General features: G+C 40.9%; 2 protein-coding genes across 3 annotated transcripts; both read right to left on the reverse strand.

Annotated features, from left to right (window-relative positions):
- Positions 1–317: 317 nt before the first annotated feature.
- Positions 318–8,504, reverse strand: fam167ab (family with sequence similarity 167 member Ab). Of its 2 annotated transcripts, none has more exons than XM_018694461.2 (3): positions 8,358–8,504; positions 5,025–5,541; positions 318–3,824 (listed from the first exon to the last, which is right to left on the reverse strand). In XM_018694461.2, exons 2-3 carry the CDS (start codon positions 5,388–5,390, stop codon positions 3,561–3,563), a joined length of 630 nt encoding a protein of 209 aa, XP_018549977.1. In that variant the 5' UTR covers positions 5,391–5,541; positions 8,358–8,504; the 3' UTR covers positions 318–3,560. The 2 variants fall into 2 exon arrangements, with proteins under 2 accessions (XP_018549977.1, XP_050927870.1); XM_051071913.1 differs by having other exon boundaries at positions 5,025–5,397; positions 8,358–8,502.
- A 218-nt stretch (positions 8,505–8,722) lies between these two features.
- Positions 8,723–16,049, reverse strand: lca5 (lebercilin LCA5). The gene is given in 10 exon segments (XM_051071914.1): positions 8,723–10,424; positions 10,426–11,036; positions 11,131–11,308; positions 11,425–11,561; positions 11,932–12,028; positions 12,129–12,266; positions 12,511–12,816; positions 12,927–13,168; positions 13,562–13,962; positions 15,095–16,049. Coding segments are annotated over 9 exon segments (2,415 nt in total). The 5' UTR covers positions 13,956–13,962; positions 15,095–16,049; the 3' UTR covers positions 8,723–10,112.
- Between the last annotated feature and the right edge of the window lie 1,343 nt (positions 16,050–17,392).

The raw sequence follows: 17,392 nt of genomic DNA on the forward strand, positions 1-17,392 counted from the left end.
AAGGCTAAAAAATGTGTAGTTTAATAGAGTTGAAATAAGTCGAAATAAACATAGCTTCACATATATAAAAAACCAGTAACCTTTGAGTCATAATACCCCTTTTCTCACTAGCCAAATCATACGCAGTACACAGCCTTATCCAATATCAAAAGAAATCTGTAAGCAAGGGGCTTTTTCCCGAATTAATGTTCCACATAAAAAGCAATGGTTTGAAAGCTATTTTTAGTTGCTGGACATGTTTAATATGTGTCCAGGAACTGGTCCAAGTGTTCCTCTGACCTTATAAATCTATTTTCCAATAACCAACACAGTCAGAATCAGTGTCTCAACACTCCAGGGGTTTAATTGTGTGGTCAAGTTTAAAGCCTCATAAGTCTGCAATGCACCTTGTTTCTCCAACAAAAACAGTCTGATTCAGCTCTTATTTCCACACCATTAAAAATTAAGAGTGTCATTGCTTGTTAAATGTTTTCCAGTAAATCACTAATGGCGGTCAAGCAAGGTCAAGTTCTAGGTTTGCAAAGTGTCAGAGAGTTGAATGTTTTGTCATTACATCACTTAAGTCAACATCCAAACATGGTAAATAACAGTTTTCAACCCTCTTTGCCTATGTACTGGGTTCTTTTCTGGACTGACTCTAACCATCTCATCCTTAAAGTAAATCTTTGCAGAAATGGGATGTAGACACTCCTACACAAACACTCTGCGTGAGATGCAGTCTGGGATTCTCGCCAGTCTCACCCCGAGGTTCACCTTGCAGAGGTTTCTGTCAGCCGTTCATGCTTGAGTTTGCAGCTTAGTCATGGTGAGAAGTGCCTCTCTGTGGTGTCACATCTGTTATATTCCTGGAACAGAACGGCACCTACATTCCCAGTCGCGAACATCAGAAAAAAAAAAAGCTTTTGGCAGATGAAAGGTAAAGATAACAACTGATTGCATCTCTCTTTAAGATACATAAAAATCAAACAGGAGCAAAGTACTTCATACCCAAATCACACTAAACTAACTGCTTATTCAAACTGTCAACATGGCCTAATTTTGGCATCAGGACTGTGACCACTGATTCAGTGTCTGGTCCTCATGCTCCAACAGCAGAGACAGTTCTTGATTTTATGCCTGTCAAGTAATTTTATCATGCAAATGAGATGGTTTAGGCATGAAATTAATGAAATGGCAAACTCCAGGGACAGCTGTTGGGCAGAACTGGAGTATAAACGAGCACAAAGTACTTTTTGTTCTTCCTTTTCTCTAGAACAAACTGTTTCTTAGATTTATGAAATGCTGCACCACATTCATTTCATTTCAATAGTTTAAACATCTCCAGAGAGTCATCAACAAAAAAAATGAAACCACCTTGATCACCAGTAGCTTTTTACAAAATGCATGTGATGGCCCCCTTTGGCAGCCTTTCAGTCAAAAGGAGTTGCGGCTTTCAGCGGCAGTAAGCCCTCATAAAGCTGGTGCTCATGCATGAAAATTTCAGGCTCAACAAAGTCATTCATTAGATGCCACTTCAGGCCCTCTAGGTCGAGAGGGACACGGGGGATCAGCGAGTGGGGTACACTGACTCTCACATGCAAAAACTCATGACCCCCATGCTCACGTCCTCACATCATGTATGAAAGTCTGTGGGAGCCCGGGGACCGGCCCCAACTGTTTACACTAACTCTCGTGCCTCCTCGTGCAGGGGGCAGTGACAGAGGGTAAGAGGAGGTGGGATACCCAGTTCATGTTATCTAAGTGCCATTTACTGCATATGATCGCTGAAATCTTTCCATGCTTCAGTGAGCACTTTAATAGATAGTGTGCTTATTTCCCTGTGACAGCTCTTACCACAAGAAAGCATTAATAGCCATTGGTGGGATTTTGTTGTGATGACAGCAAACTAAAGTAAGCAATAAGTAAGTAATACATCTAATCTCTTAATGGATTATTTATTTCCAGTACATTTGTGAAACCAAACCAGCTCTAACAATGATCCACTTAGGGTATCATATTTTACCAAACCAGTTTTAAGGTACAATATGTTCCATGTGATTACAGGCTTATTAACACAAGATCAAGTCCACATAGCAGTTGTTTTCTTGCCAGGTGGCATTGTGCCTCACTGCTCAGGGGACAGTGCAAACTGAGACAATGGCCAAGTACTGTGTTGCTACAGAACACGCACAACAGATCATGAAATGTTGAGCAGCAACACACATTGGTGTTACTGTCATCATTTCAGAGGTTAATGCAAGAGGTAATCTGCTCTATCTGTACCACTGTTGCAAGCAAATTAGATGTTGAGGTGTGTGTGAGAGCTTTAAAGCTGTGATTTTGTTCAGATTGTATTATAGCATCTGTGGGTCACGAGGAGAGGCGTCTCAAAGCCTGAAACTCATTTTCCCAGCGCATGGTCTGTGCATTGGGACTGTATTTGAGTGGAATTTCACATGCCCACATTTCAAATGCAAGCCCCCCCCTCCCAACCCAATTTCTTGTTATGAAAGAAACATTATATCCCATTATACAGTAACTGCCAATGTAACCAGAGGGACTAAATCAAGAGCCCCATAATCATGTCACTGGGTACACACACAGAGATCTAAATGAGTTATAATTCAATGTTTCTCCATGGAACTACAACATGTTTGTGTTTCAAACAGATAATGCCATCTTAAATGGTTATGTCTTGGCTGGAGTTCAACTATTAGAGAAAAAGGCGAAGCTCCAACCAAGAGCTCAAGACTTTGCAAGACATCTTTACTTTAAAGAAGCAAACTCCTGCAACAGACCAGAAGCCATCATGAGGTCAGTAGCTATCACATTCTGACAACCATTACAAAGAATAAATCATCTCCATCATACTCTACATATAACAACGCTCCCTAAATTGATACTGCTACTTGCTGAATCAAATACGCATTCGGTATATAGTGTACAATTTGTATGAACATTAAGGCATCTTTTTAAAAGCACAAAACATTTAGATTAAGACAAAAGATTCTTTGCTGTCACTGAAAGTCTCATACTGAAGTCTGAATACAGTATAAAATAAGGTTAAATATTTAATCTGTGCTTGATAAATCTTGGTTTATTGATCAAAATAACCAAAATGCAAGGAAATATAGAAAGTAACTGGTAGCAATATTCTCATGATCAACTGATAAAGTTTAAAAATAAGCTTGACATTGCTTTACTTTAGTTTAAAAACTGCAAGTATTGTGTTTCAAGTCACGATGGCCTAAAGGTCTAAAATCTGCTGTGGTTTTAAGACAGAGAGGTTGCTGTATATAGCTGCCATGTTAAGTTTAGTGGCACAAACATTATACTGTATATGTATTGAATCTCAAACTCTTCTTCCTAAATAATATACATTATCTAAATCTCTCTCTTTTATTATAGGGTCTGTAAGACAGGGTTCATCCTCACAATAATGTGGTCGAGCCCCAAACGCACAAAGGATTTCACCACTATGTAATATATGACCACGCCTGGTGTGTTGCACTGGAGCAAAGGCAGTATTAGACAAGCTGTTTTGTATTCAGGACTCTCTCCTTCAAGTGCGATCACTGCCACTAGCAGAGCGAGAACCGGCGAGAATTAATGTTCATCTTTGTGACGCCGATGAGTCTCAGCGGGGCCGAGAGGCCCAGGCCCGGGGTCACCGGGCATTCACACAGCAGGTCCGACAGCTCGTCCCGCTCCTCGAGGCCAAAGGTGGCGTCGTTGAGCATCCGGCGATGCAGGTGGCACGTCTGCTCGATCTTAAGCTTGTTGATGTCGCTCCGGAGGCGCATGAGCTGCCTTGCCAGCTGCTGGTCTTGCAAGCGCATGTCGGTCTGCAAAGAAGAACACAAAGAGACACAAAGATAGAATCATGTTTAAATCACCTGTTAATTAACTGATTAGTCAATTAATCAACTAGATCTTTGATACCTGATTAAATGTTGTAGTCAAAAATACTCCCCAAAATGCTGCTAGTCTTTTGACAGATAAAATGAACAGGTAAATAATTCAGCTCTCAGCGTCAAAGTCCAACTTACTCACTATTTGCAGAGCTTTTGACTATATGTCATGGCTTTCATCCAGCTCAGTTGTCATGGAGATGGTTTAGTTATTATCTTGTGACCTCAGTATGTAAATTTGGTCACATGATAACAGGTGCTAATATAACCATCTCCATGACAACTGAACAACTCTATCTGTGAAGAAAAGCTATGAGATGTGGTTGAAAGCTCCAGAAAATAAAAATTAAGTTGGACCTTATGTAAACTTTTTTTTACTCTTTCAAGCTCATCCTACTATAGTCTCTCTTTATAGTAAACAAACTGTCTCCTGCTGTAGTTTCATACTGAACACACAGAAATCTCCTCACCTCGTGATTTAGCATACCTCCTAAAATGTCAAATAGAAGTTTTAGTCATATGCGTAACTATTTTTAATCCTTATACGATTCCAACAGCAGATTATGACAGACATGATTCAGATTCACTGGAGGTCCCTGCATTCAGTCCGTATTGTGTGACAAAATCTAAAAAGAAAACTCACAGTGGGGAATCCATAAACAAGTTCCTCAACATAAGCTCTCTCAATTTTATCTCTTTCGTGTCCACTGTCTTTGTGCAAAATCTTTGTGGCCACATACTGTGTGAGTATGAGTCTGCTTCTGTCAGTGCCTCTTTGCGTGCTCAGTCCAAGCTTGTGAACTGTGGGCGAATGTGCAGAGTAATTGAGCAGAGTAAAATGATTAGACTCGCAGAATCTGTGTGTAAGAAATGCCTGATCCTCCTGCCTGAGACCCAATCAATCTCACTCACAAATTTGAATGGGATTCTTCGGGACAGTAATTGGACATTGTGTGCATTGTTAAATGCTATTTAGCTCAGTGGCAGGAAGTTTTCTCTCTGGCCTTTAACTGCAATCTCTTCTCTTGAAAATGTGAAATAATGTGTCTTTGAATCTCAAAAGTCTGACAATACAATACTTTCTGCAGTATGCAACAAATTTGAACATCGTTAAGAACTCAAGCAACATCTCACCAGTTCTCTCCTGAGCCAACCGAGAGCCTCGTCGATATTCCCAAATCCTTTCAGCACACCTGAAGGCAGCTTGCACTGAATCACATCAGATTTCACTACAGCCTCCTTAGGTGTGACTAGTTTCCCTTCAGGCTCCACTTGAATCTGGCTTTTTCCAGTTCCTGACTCTCTGAAGCTCTCCGCCTCCAGCCGGGCTTTCCACTCCAGGTATGAAGGTCTCCTGGTCTCCAGTCTTAATTTCTCTGTCAAGGCCTTCAAGGTCATGAGATGGTCATCTGCAGGCAAATCCACATCCTCCCCGCGTTCTGCTTCCTCTGGGACACCAACCCTGTCCACCGTGATGTGAGGAGGCGAGGGCGCATCCATCGTATATCTGCTGGGTAGAAAAAGTTCCTCAAAAATGTGTCAGCATAAAAAAATAAAGATGTCTGCTCTTCATTAGTGGCCTCTGCAACGTCAGTCTTTAAAGGATTTTTAGTGGATCCATTGGTTTTTCAGAGGCAGATGATCTCAAGAACTGCAGAGGAGAGAAGAAGCAAGTTATGAAACACTTGCTGACAATACCACTGACAAACATCTCTGAATGACGAGGGACAAAAGTGACATGACGCCTGACAAAAAGGCCAGAAATCAACTTTGGCACAACAGATTCAGTTGTGTACAGGAGAGATCACATAACTCAGAAAGAGTGAATGATGATTACAATGAAGTTTGTGCACCTTCTGCTCTAACCCTGTAAACTGATTTCCATCAAACGTTTGGCTTCGCACGTATCAAATATTAAAGGAGCAGCACACTGAGGGAACACACCTCCATGATTTTCATTTAACAGGAACAAATGGTTTCCATAGCAACGACACAGGCACTGTAAATGAATCAGCAATTTTCCACCTCCTGTCCTCGGGGCTTATTGCCTGAACCGACGTGAGGTGACAGACGTCTGGCACGATGGCTGCTCTTTTACAGAAACCCTTCTATTTACAGCTCAGAACATATGTAGCATTGACTCACATGTTTCGAAAAAGACTTTAATGGATCCTGAACATTATGGGCATATTTAATGAGTCCTCATTAGACATGGGTAGAGTTAGTATATAATGTTATAATTTGTATAATATAATGTTTACTGTGTTTACCATCTTAGTTTAGTGTTAGCACGCTAAAATTTGCTAATTAGCACTGAACACAGACTACACCTGAGGATGTTGGACATGTCATTACTTTTGCATTTAAAAAAAGAACTGTACAAATTGAATCTTTGACCTGTCCAAGTCAGTGGATAACCAAAGTTTTCTACAAGTCATCCTAAGGAGCCCATGAATGTCTACATCAAATTTCAAGGCAATCTGTCCAATAGTAATAGATATTTAACTTAAACCACAAATATCAACCTAAAGGCGCTAAAGATAGTCAGGCTGCTGGCATCTGGAGGCACACAGGAAGGACTAACTCAGGAAATAAAGTGACAAACTACATCTTTAACACAACCTCTTAAATGACTCTGAAAACACATGCTTATAACAGCAAAAGCAGACTTTCTGCCTAGTGTCTTCTTACAAAGTTTTCAAGCACTCAATAAGTGGTTAGCGCTCAGTTATTCCATAATGGGTACAACAGACCAGCAGTGAAGTCATTGCCCTTGTATCTAATGATAGGCTTGGCTGTTTTGCAAGGTAAAATAGACCTCTGACTGTGCAGAGTAGCTGACTTATGAATGCGCAGGAATGGATCATCTCTTTGTATCTCTACAGGACTCAGTGTGTCTCTGGGGACCACATTGTTACAGGATACCGATAACAAAGAAGGAAAATCCATGCCACATGCATTTTTAAAGAGTCTGTAAAGACCGTATGTATGTACTGTATGTACAGTAAGGAAGGGATTTAGATTGCCTAAAGAAACTGCAGAGCTAGGAGGTTTAGAAGGATGAAGAAAACATTATATAACAAGCTATGATCACAGTAATAAAGAAATAATGGGTTTAAAATCATGACAGCAAACCAGCCTCTGGTTGATCATGTAAGAGGCACTTTTGGTGAAGACAGCCACTTTTGAATAGACCAGTAGGAAATCTTCATCTCAAAATTTACATCCTGAATATCAAATGCAGCCTGTGGCAAAGACAAACACTGTCTAATCTGGAGGAAATGGACTATTTATCCCCATTATCCAAATGTCCTAACTGGTATCCAAATCTCCAAGCATCACCCATACATTCCTCTGGTTTCGAAGCTGCAGAATTTGATTGCTCGGCAACATCCAGTTTCAGCGTTGCCACGCCAATAAAATTTATTTTTGTGGTGTCGGAATACGAGATGCCAAAACCTTGTCTGGTTAAAGAGCTTAGGGAAGTCTGGCCCTCCGATCTGGAAAATACAGGCATGTCTACATAACAAACATGACCGCAGGGTAACTAATCAGACTTTAGTGTGTGTCTCTCCAACCTATAACATAATCTACCTCTGAGACACTCCCATTCAGAGGTGCTGAATTTCAATCTGCACTGTTGATATGAACTGCATGACAATATGGGCATTAACCATAGAAATCACTGTCAGGTTGAACAGCCTATGTTAACACAAAAGCTATTCATAAAGGTGAACACAAAATCACTGTGGCATATTGGGATTCCTTCATTATGGCAACAGAAATGTAATAAAACAGTGTTTAGTTGCAGTGTACCACCTTTAAGGGCTGAACCAATCACAACAGAGGGAGGGAGAAAGCCATGTTATATAGGCTGTCATTATCAACAGGTGCGTTTTTTCAGGATTTCTAACTAAAACACTTGCTGAAATTGTATGTCTGCACAAACAAACACTAAACATTATATAAAGAGAAATGGCAGAAAATAACATCAACACTTTGCTGTGTAATAACAGCAATACAGCTAAACCCTTTATCTTTTTCTGTATTTCTCACTTTGATAATTCGCCTTTAGTTGAGTCCATTAAAGGCAGAATGTCCGGATATAAAGTTGTGTCCGAGTTTCCTATTTTTAAACCATAATTTCATGCACTCCATTACAATTTCTTTCAGCCTAATAATAACACATGGTTCACTCTCGTTGTTTTCTTCAAATAGCCTGGAGCGATTTCTCTAAAAAAAAAAAAAAAAATTAAAAAAAATTAAAATTAAAAATTAAAGAAATGTAACAGTGACAGTGAATGACAGTGAAATGTTAACTTTCTTAAACCGGGTGATGCTACTTCCACATTATTCTACATGTGAGCAAACATACACTCCAGCCTCCTCTAGCTTTTCTGCTGCAAGATAAGACGCTACCGGCACCATCTGAAAAACAGTAACACACACTGCGTACGGTTCGTTTACCATATAGGAATCTCTCAGCGGCGGTCCAAGTTGTCCTCAGCCACACTGTATCAGTTCAGACCATCTCCACCGCTCTCTCTCTCTGATATTATCCGCTCTACGGCTCCACGGTCCACTTGTTTTTGAGCAGAGAGCTACCGGAGGAGGGGCGGGAAGGTTGCGTCAGGTTCTGGTTGCTTGGAGACGTCCCAGGAATCCCTATCAGACTTCCCGCCGCATAAATATTACCGCAAGTGCACCACAGTCTGACATACTCTCACTATATCATTTATTTTCATTCAACAAAATACAACAAATAACCTTTTTTCAACAGTACAAATAGAGAGTAAGTGCAAAATATAAAAAATTCACAACACGAGAACAGGTTAACCACAAAGTTTTCATTGGTTACATACTTCCCTTACGAAAACGACTATATTAAATTCTGAAAGAATAAATACAAAGGGCTCTTCAAGACCGTGTCAGAAATGAAATATACAAATACCAGTTTTACAGTTTACTTATTCAGAGTGGTAAGAGCTGCTATAGTGATTTTTCATGATGGAATGTTGAGTTTTATGAATACAACGTAACTGAACAAATAGAGATTAAAAAAAAAAACAGAGCATTTTGTCTATTGACTTCAATATAGTTGAAACTCAACAGGTAGCTACTCATACAGCCGCTGGTGGTTTGCTTTAGCGCTGATTGTCTGGTCAGTGTGCTACTGCCAGCAGGGGACAAGGGCACTGGGACATGGCAGAAATAATATTCAGTGTTAAAGGGGATACAAGTGAGCTGGTGTTAGGGGATCTCAATTTACAGTGGCACTTAAACACTCAATATGTTAGTGCTGGTGAGTTTTCTCTTTAATATAAAACATATGCTGTATTACACACAAACTACACCACCTCACTGAGCTCAACAATACATTGTTGATCATTCAACATAATTGCATTCTCTATGATTCTCTATTGATTAGAATTAGCATAACATTGGGGGTTGTAAACCTGCAGGAGTTTGCCATTTTCCTAAAGGCAAAATATCCTGTGTTATGTATTTGTCGGGCATTCAGCAATCAGTCTACACTTTGTATTGATTGTCATATGACTTTGTAGTAAATTCTTTTGGCATAGACAATAGATCTCAAAGATTACCAAACTTTATGGGATAAATTTTGTTCAAGAAAGATACACACACACACACACACACACACAAAAACCCCAAAAATTCCAGGATCCCTGATCAACAAACACTAACAGCAAACTATTATTACTAGAAAATATGGCAAAGCGCTAAAATGTGAGATGTAAAGAAATATGATTTGCATCCGGTTTCACCTTGACTGTATTACTTGCGTGTTTGTTGCCTGTGTTTATTGGACAAATGTTCTAAGGGCAGGGGTCCTGTGTGTTGTGGCTGAACTGAAATCTGAACTGCAACCAGTGATTTAGTGCAACAAATAATACTCTTAAAGGTGCAACTAGCATTAAAACAAATTATAAGGGTCACAAAATTCCTGTATAAACCAGTCACCGGAAAACCACAAAGACAGTAACACAGGTTAAAATATTTATCTTTTATATAGTCATAGAGGATTTTAGATATGTTGAAGAAAGTTTCTTCCCTTCTATGTTTGGTTTTGTTATGCTTTTAATGTTGAAATGTTCATCACTAAATTCCTTATATTTTGGGAATCACCCCACAGTGTCTCATTCTGTGGCTGCCAGACAAATTGGTCTAATCCAGGACTGACTACCTTCACTTAAATTACTTTCATAAAGTCAGCTCCTCTATGTCATCATCAAATGAGGCGATGGCACGGATGGCAGGTTTGCTATCTGCTACATGTAGGGTACTTAAAGAGGGTGCTGGAGGAGTGGAAGACCCTGAGCTGAAGCTGAGCAGTCCGTCCCTTCTTGAACGAACTCCATTGGTAGTTGGAGGACTACTGAGGACCTCCATCTTAGTGCTTGCACTGTCGCCAGCAGGCGTGGCCAGGGCACCAAATAGCTGCTGCATGAGGCTAGACTTCCTGTCCTTGCCCGCTCCTTTTTCCATGTCCTTTTCTTTCTCTGCCTCCATCCCCTCTGAGACTAAAAACACCTATAGCTTCTAATGCAGAGTCCCTGTCCTCTTTGGGCGGAGGTGGGGGGAAACCAGAGGATCCTCGGGAAGCTGAATGTCCAAAAGAAGGCGCGTAGCTTCCGAACGCCAAGTCATCACTGGAGCTTTGTGTGCGTAATGCTCGCCTCCCCATTCCTGCTGTAGCTGCTCCACCTTCTACGCCTGGTCTTCTCCTTCCACCTTCTCTGCTTCCAGCACTAGCACGCGAACTGGCCACCTCCTCTGATTCTGTGAGGCTGAAAATGGAAGAGTTATGGTTCCTCTGCTCAGGAGGACGAGGGGAAGCATGGTCACTGGTGCTGGTGCTCTTGCTGGTCTCAGGGAGACTCGACTCAGCCAATATGGAGCTTTGGGCTCCCTGGTTTTGCCGGTCTATTTCGCGCATCTTAGCCAGCAGCTGTTCTTTCTTGCGACGTGCTTCTTCTGCTGCTTGCTGACTGGCCAAAACCTCCTGGTTCCACCTCTGCACCTCCTCCTGGACATGACCGCACTTCCTCTTGTTCTCTTCCTCCTTCTGGTTCAACAGGGAACTTGTCTTCTTTCTGTCTTCTTCCTCCATTTCCTTCTCCCAGCCTGTAAACATAAAGTATAAGTAAGTTCCTCTTTCTTTCTCATGATTTTTACCAATTGAGGAAATAAGTATGTGTAGGTTTACTCTTGTCTTTACCATCTCTTAGTCTCTTTGCCTTTTCTTCAAGTACATTCAGCTCCTGGTTGAGTTGCTGTTTCTCCCTCTCCTGCTCTTTCTCCCTGTCTTTGTCTTTTTCCTTGTCTCTCCTCCTCTGCTGTTCCTGGTTTTGATGGCTGTCTTCTGTCTCCGCCTGTCTGTCTTCTGTGTCAAGCTCCTGTTGACAGAAGGAGTTACAAGAGGTTAAGGAAAGACAAATAACAGTGACAGGCTGTGTACTAAACCAGAGGATGAAATGTGGATAGCGGGAAAGGTGAGGGGAGGACACTTTACTTTGAGTGACAGGTATTCGTCAGGCCCCTGTTCACTGTAATCGCTGGCATCAGTGATGGCGGGAGGAGGTGTGGGGAAACCCAGACTAGACACCCTGTCTTCAGTCTGCACTGCCTTGGTGCTGTTCCTGCTGGGGACTATATGTAAAATAAAAACAGAGTATTTCATTAGAATCAATTTTGCTAAACCCATTCCTAACCATCACTTGATAAAGAGCTAAAGAGCTAATATTTATTAGCACAATTTATTAGACACTGAAATGCAACAGGCTGGAAACCTTTTGCAAAAAAATAGAATAATAATTAGTGGACAGAAGATCACAGACCTATTTAACTATCCATGAACATGCAGAGCAACAGGCTTCATCAGCACAAAATTTCTTTGGACTGTTCCATGTCCTCCATAACCACAGGAGCAATATATATTCATTATTAAGTTTTGCGATAAATACACAGGTAAACTCAAGACAATTGCAAAAATGAGCTTCAACCAACAGCAGAGTCTTACCTTTCCGCTTTGTGCAACTCTCTGTATCTTTTCTTAGTGAAACTTTCCCCATGCGGTTGGCATAAATGTTCCTGGCATCTAGTTCTCTCTCCTTCTCCTGATAAGGAAAAAAAAGTAAACAAAATTACATTTTCACACATATGCCAGGCTGCTAATTGTGCACAATCATAAAGGGGAGACAATTTGTATACATGCACCTTAAGTTTATTGGTCAGGCGCTCCAGCTCCTCCTGCAGCGCCCTGATCTCCTCCTGGGCACTGACGGTCTTCTTCCTCTCAGCAGCTAACTGCCTCTGGTAACTGCTGTTGCTCAGCTCCAAGCTTCGCTCCAGCTCCTACAAATATACAAAGACAGACAAATGCACAAAGGAGTCAAGTCTGTAAGCTACGGGAAAGCTCATGTTTAGAGATAAATCGACAGTAGGTATGAAATCTGAAACTCCCTTAGCTCATTTAGTTGTAGTGTTCACAGGTGTATACTATTTATTGACAAATTTGAGAGTGACACAAAAGAAAAGCATTTGCAAAGCTTTATCAATAAATTATTAGATGAATAAACAAATTCCATTATAAATCTACCTTAATCTTGCGTTCTGCTTCTTGGGCCCGCGCCTTCTCTTCCTCCAGCCTACGGCTTAGCTCATCCCTGGCTCCTAACTCCCGCTGGTCGACCAGCTTCTTTAACCGGGCAATGGTCCCCAGACTCCTCTGCAGCTGCTCCTCACTGTCCTTCAGCCTCCGCTCAGCTACACGCTCCCGCTCTTGAGTGCGCCTGAGCCGTTCGCGCAGCACGTGGGTCTCGTTGGAGTGGCGCGCCAACAGCTGTGAAATCTCACTCTCTGTGTCGTCGTAGCGCTGCAGGGCTTTCTCTTGACGAACCTGAAGCTGCAGCACCAGAAAGAAGACATTGATGGGTTTTTAAGGTGAGGTGGATGGAAAAAAAGGAAAACAAATACCATTCTCAAGGCCCCACATATTAATATGTCACAGTCTACCTGTCTGAGAACTCGGTTTTCCTTCTGCAGCTCATCAGTGCGCTGTTGTAGCTCAGCAAGAGCGTTACGCAATTCATTGATCTTTAGCAGGCGGGCCGAAAGCATCCGCTTGGTAACGAGGTCCAGGTCTTTAGGGGGTGTGGACTCCTTGCTTTGTGATCGCCCTCCCCTGCGCTGCTGCTGTGTCAGAGGTTGGCCACCTGGACGCGGTGGGCGGGACAAACCCCTGCGCCCCACACCACCTACAAGACAGAGAGACACACATGATGCAGATATAATTTAAAAGTCAATCAACACAAACCTTTACAGACCATTACTGAAACAAATGGAAATCAGTGCATCCCCACTGAATGGTGAATATGATTTAAAGTTGAAGCTACAGAGAAAGTACTAGCCTATGAAAGGTGTTGATAAGAACTTAATATTAATATTCAAATGGAACTTCAAAAGGAGAATTTTGTTGTTTATAACCATTTGTTTGTGAGTATATATAAAAGTCTTTTTTTCCCTCAGCAGAAATCATCATATTTAAATCAGCCCTACACTGCCATCACCTGGACAGTAGAGCAAATTTAACCAGTAAGGATTAAGTTTCATTCATTCCTCTGTCCATGCTGGATCCTTGCCTAACATACCTGTCTTGTAGAGGGGGCTGCTAGAAATCTTCTTTGCCCGCACCCCTCTTTGAGGAGTGGGGGATGGAGTCCGGGACCGGGAGTATGATGAGAGCGATCGGTCTGAAGGAGACTCATTCTCATAGTCCTCTGAGTAAAAGGACCCAGTACTTCTCCGTCCCTCTCCATCTGATATCTGGTCCCGATCAGGGTCTGAATGCCAGGTTCTGGTTTTTGATCTACTCTCAACACAGCTGTCTTTTTCATCCTCATCCTGGATCTTGTCTCGGAAGTTCTTTTTGTGTTTTTTGATGGATGATGCTCTGGAATCTTTCTTTGTACTCCGGAGGGAACGGTGACTTAGATTAACATCCCGATTGTCTTCGTAGAGGTCAGTGGCATTTTCAGATTCCATTTTGTCACTTTGAGAAGAAATGCTGTGTTAACTTTAAAGCACAAAAAAGTGGGAAAGAAACAAATCAGACTTTGAATCATAGTGGGATATTTCTAAGTTTCAATTTAACATTAACAAAGACTTGTTTGTACAGGATGTACCTGACCTGATTTAACAGTCCTCTGGTAAACTGACCTCAACATTTCTACTGTGCAACCCAAATGAAAATTCGCAAAATTCATCCAGAACAGTAATAAGAAGCTAGGCCAACTGGTTTCTCTCAGGTTTTCCGTATTGTGTGTCCTGGTCTCTAAGCGACTATAAGCATGAGGTGGAATTTTCCATGAGGCTGAATGATGTATGATATCACTATTCCACACCACTGCTGCTACATACAAAATACTAGCCTGCCCCCATCTGCCCTAGTGACTTATTAAAGACCCAGATTATTATTGCTGACTGCAATAATATGCATATAAATTCACAGAATATAGAAAAAAAAAGGAAAAAAATATATAAATAAGTAGAAGTAAGGTCTTCAGACATTTCTAATTTCTATTTCTATTTTGTTGATTGTAGATATGGTGTTAAATATTGTATATATTAATGTTAAGTGTGCCAAATACTGTATGTATCTTGTGTTTTTGTCATCATTACTACTTGCTATCACATTGGTAAAAGAGATTTTTTTCCTCAGTGTTTGTGCAGTAAGAGATCAGACAACCTTAACTAATCTGAAGAAGAAACATAAGATTCAAACCTACTGAAGAGCAAGTACACTCCATAGTATTTGTATTAGTGGGATGTAAAGATTATACAGTCATCTGGCCCTTTCATCAACCTTGCCAACAACAGAACCACTTGATAGGCAAGTATCTATGGCAGCACTGGTACACACAATCACATCACCTTATATGGACAAGAGCGACATTGTAGGATAAGCAGGGTCTTACACCTGAATACAAACCTGTTTCTAGCAACGATGCTCACACACACACACACACACACACACACACACACACACATATATATATATATATATATATATATATATATATATATATATATATGTTACTGGATCTAATGAAATAATTACCCTGGTTACATTGTACCAAATCCTGTCTAATGGAAAAAGATAACAGCCTGGGTATTTTACTCACCACGTTAATCATATCCAAGACACCTCTGTCGTCTTCATCACTTTATCATGATTATATCTGGTTGTCTCCAGTTAGCTGAGAAACTCTCTAGAGCCGGGTCACAGTCTCTCTGGTGAAAACTACTGTACACAAACAGATGCTTGTTACCACAGCGGTAGTAGTAGCTATTCCTGAGCTGCTCTCTCTGACACGAACAGATTGGATTAAAGTAGGCCGTCTGTTGTTGACAGGTGCATTGCCATTGTTGTCAGACTACCTGCCAAGTACGGCAACAAAATAAAAGCAACACAACACGTGAAGCCAACCACACATCTGCAGGGCCCCTGCTCACATCCAGCATTATCAAACAGACATAATTAAAGTTTTTTAAAAAGTGAGAAACGACCCCACCATTATTTCAGCGTACTGACATTAGCAAACGTTAGCATGTAAACGATTGTACAGAGCTAACGGTTGCTGGCTGATCTTTTTGCCACCTAATGCTAGCATGGCAACACAACCATCAACAGGTGGTATGTGTTTTAACGTTACAGCTCAGAGTCTGCTGGCACTAACCTGTCTGTTTCCGCGTTTATTTAAAAAAAACTTGCTGTCGTTGTTTGGTTTACGTTTACCTTTGGAGTAATAAACAGCGTCTTGTTTAGACTCGATCGGCTAATCGGCTAAAGCTACATAGCTTCAACTATTAGCAAGCTAACTAGCAGGAACTTTAGCAAGCTTAGCCACTGTAACATATAAGAGGGCATCCGCCCTTTTGGAAACAGTCATGACATGACTGTCGTTTAAAAAAATGCGCCGACCTGTAATTATCCAAAGTATATCATCCGCATAAAGTAATCCGGGCAGTCAGGGGCGTTCAGATACTGGGCTATTTTTTGTTTTCAGTCCACGCCTTGAGGTTTGCTCCAGCCCGGCCGCTGACGCCGCACCATGGCAACCACAGCACTCCCTGCAATGGCACACTTCCACCAGAGCGGCGCTGTGGTACGAGTTGTGACACATTATCATTATGTTGATAAATATTTGCGTAGTGTTTGAGATGTATATCATGAATCCACCTTTGCATGACCATCTGATCATAGTCACTCAAAAAAGAAAAATATAATGCACAGCTGCTGATATGGCTTCTCATGCTGTGCAATGCTTATTTCAACTGTGCTAAAGTGTTTAGGACACATTATGTGCGCATAGCCTATATCTGCACATCTTCACCCTGCTCTCACTCAAAGAACCTCATAGAATCAGCTGTAAACTTACAAGGCAAGTTTTGTACACAAACACAATTCAAACCGATTGGCATTATGCATTAAAACATGCATTTGTTTTTTTTAAAAAAGTAAAACAGCAGTAAACCATTAAAACGCAAATTAAAGGAATAGAAACCAAGGCTGGATAACAAATAAGTTACAACTGGCTATGTCAGACATATTGTTTTTGGATTTTCATATAATAATGTAAAATGTATGGAATATCATGATATCAGTTGGCCAGGCAAAAATCTACTTTGTTTGAGAGGTTCTACTTGATATGAGGCATACCATTGTCACAAAATCTTCATTATTCACAGCTATTGATATGATTGTTGGTCGTGCTGTGCAATGCATATTGAAATGTGCTGTCGTTATTAACACAAGTGATCTATGCATAAACAAAGTCTGTACTTCTTGTACTGGCAGCAATATTTGTTGACTGGCAGAAAGCCACGACCGTGATTTCTGCCATTTTAATGGCACATTTTTAATCTGCATTTTAATCTCCATCTGGATCCAAATCTGTATCAAAATGCACATAGGAACACTCTCTGGATAGCTACATAGTCAGATTTTTATTGATGTGATTGAAAAAATCAAAATGCCACGAACAAATGTCTAAATTCACCTGTTTTAACAGAAATCTGAGATATGACATACAAACACAAAATAACCAGACAGCTGCCAGAATCATGAGAAGAACCACATTATCCTCTTAAACATCATCTTTGCCCACTGCAGCTACTTAAAACTAGCTGGGGACATTACCTGCGTCAAGTTGGAACTTCAGGCTATTTATGTGGATCTCACTTGTGGCCCATACTTCCACAATTTCACAATATACGCTCCATGATTTTGTTTTCAAAAAAACAAAAAAGTAACTTCAAAAAAACAAAAACAACACACATACATTTAAGAATGATTATTTGGATCCGGTTTAGCTTCATCTGGCGCAAACACCATGTTGTTTCACTGTGTTGTTGTTTGTTTGTTTTTTTTTGTTTTTATTGTGAAATGTAATGACCGGAAGTCTAGTGTTTTGCGTGAT

The sequence above is a fragment of the Lates calcarifer genome, linkage group LG7_1 (genome assembly GCF_001640805.2).
Source record: "Lates calcarifer isolate ASB-BC8 linkage group LG7_1, TLL_Latcal_v3, whole genome shotgun sequence".
In the NCBI taxonomy this organism is placed as follows: domain Eukaryota; kingdom Metazoa; phylum Chordata; class Actinopteri; family Centropomidae; genus Lates; species Lates calcarifer.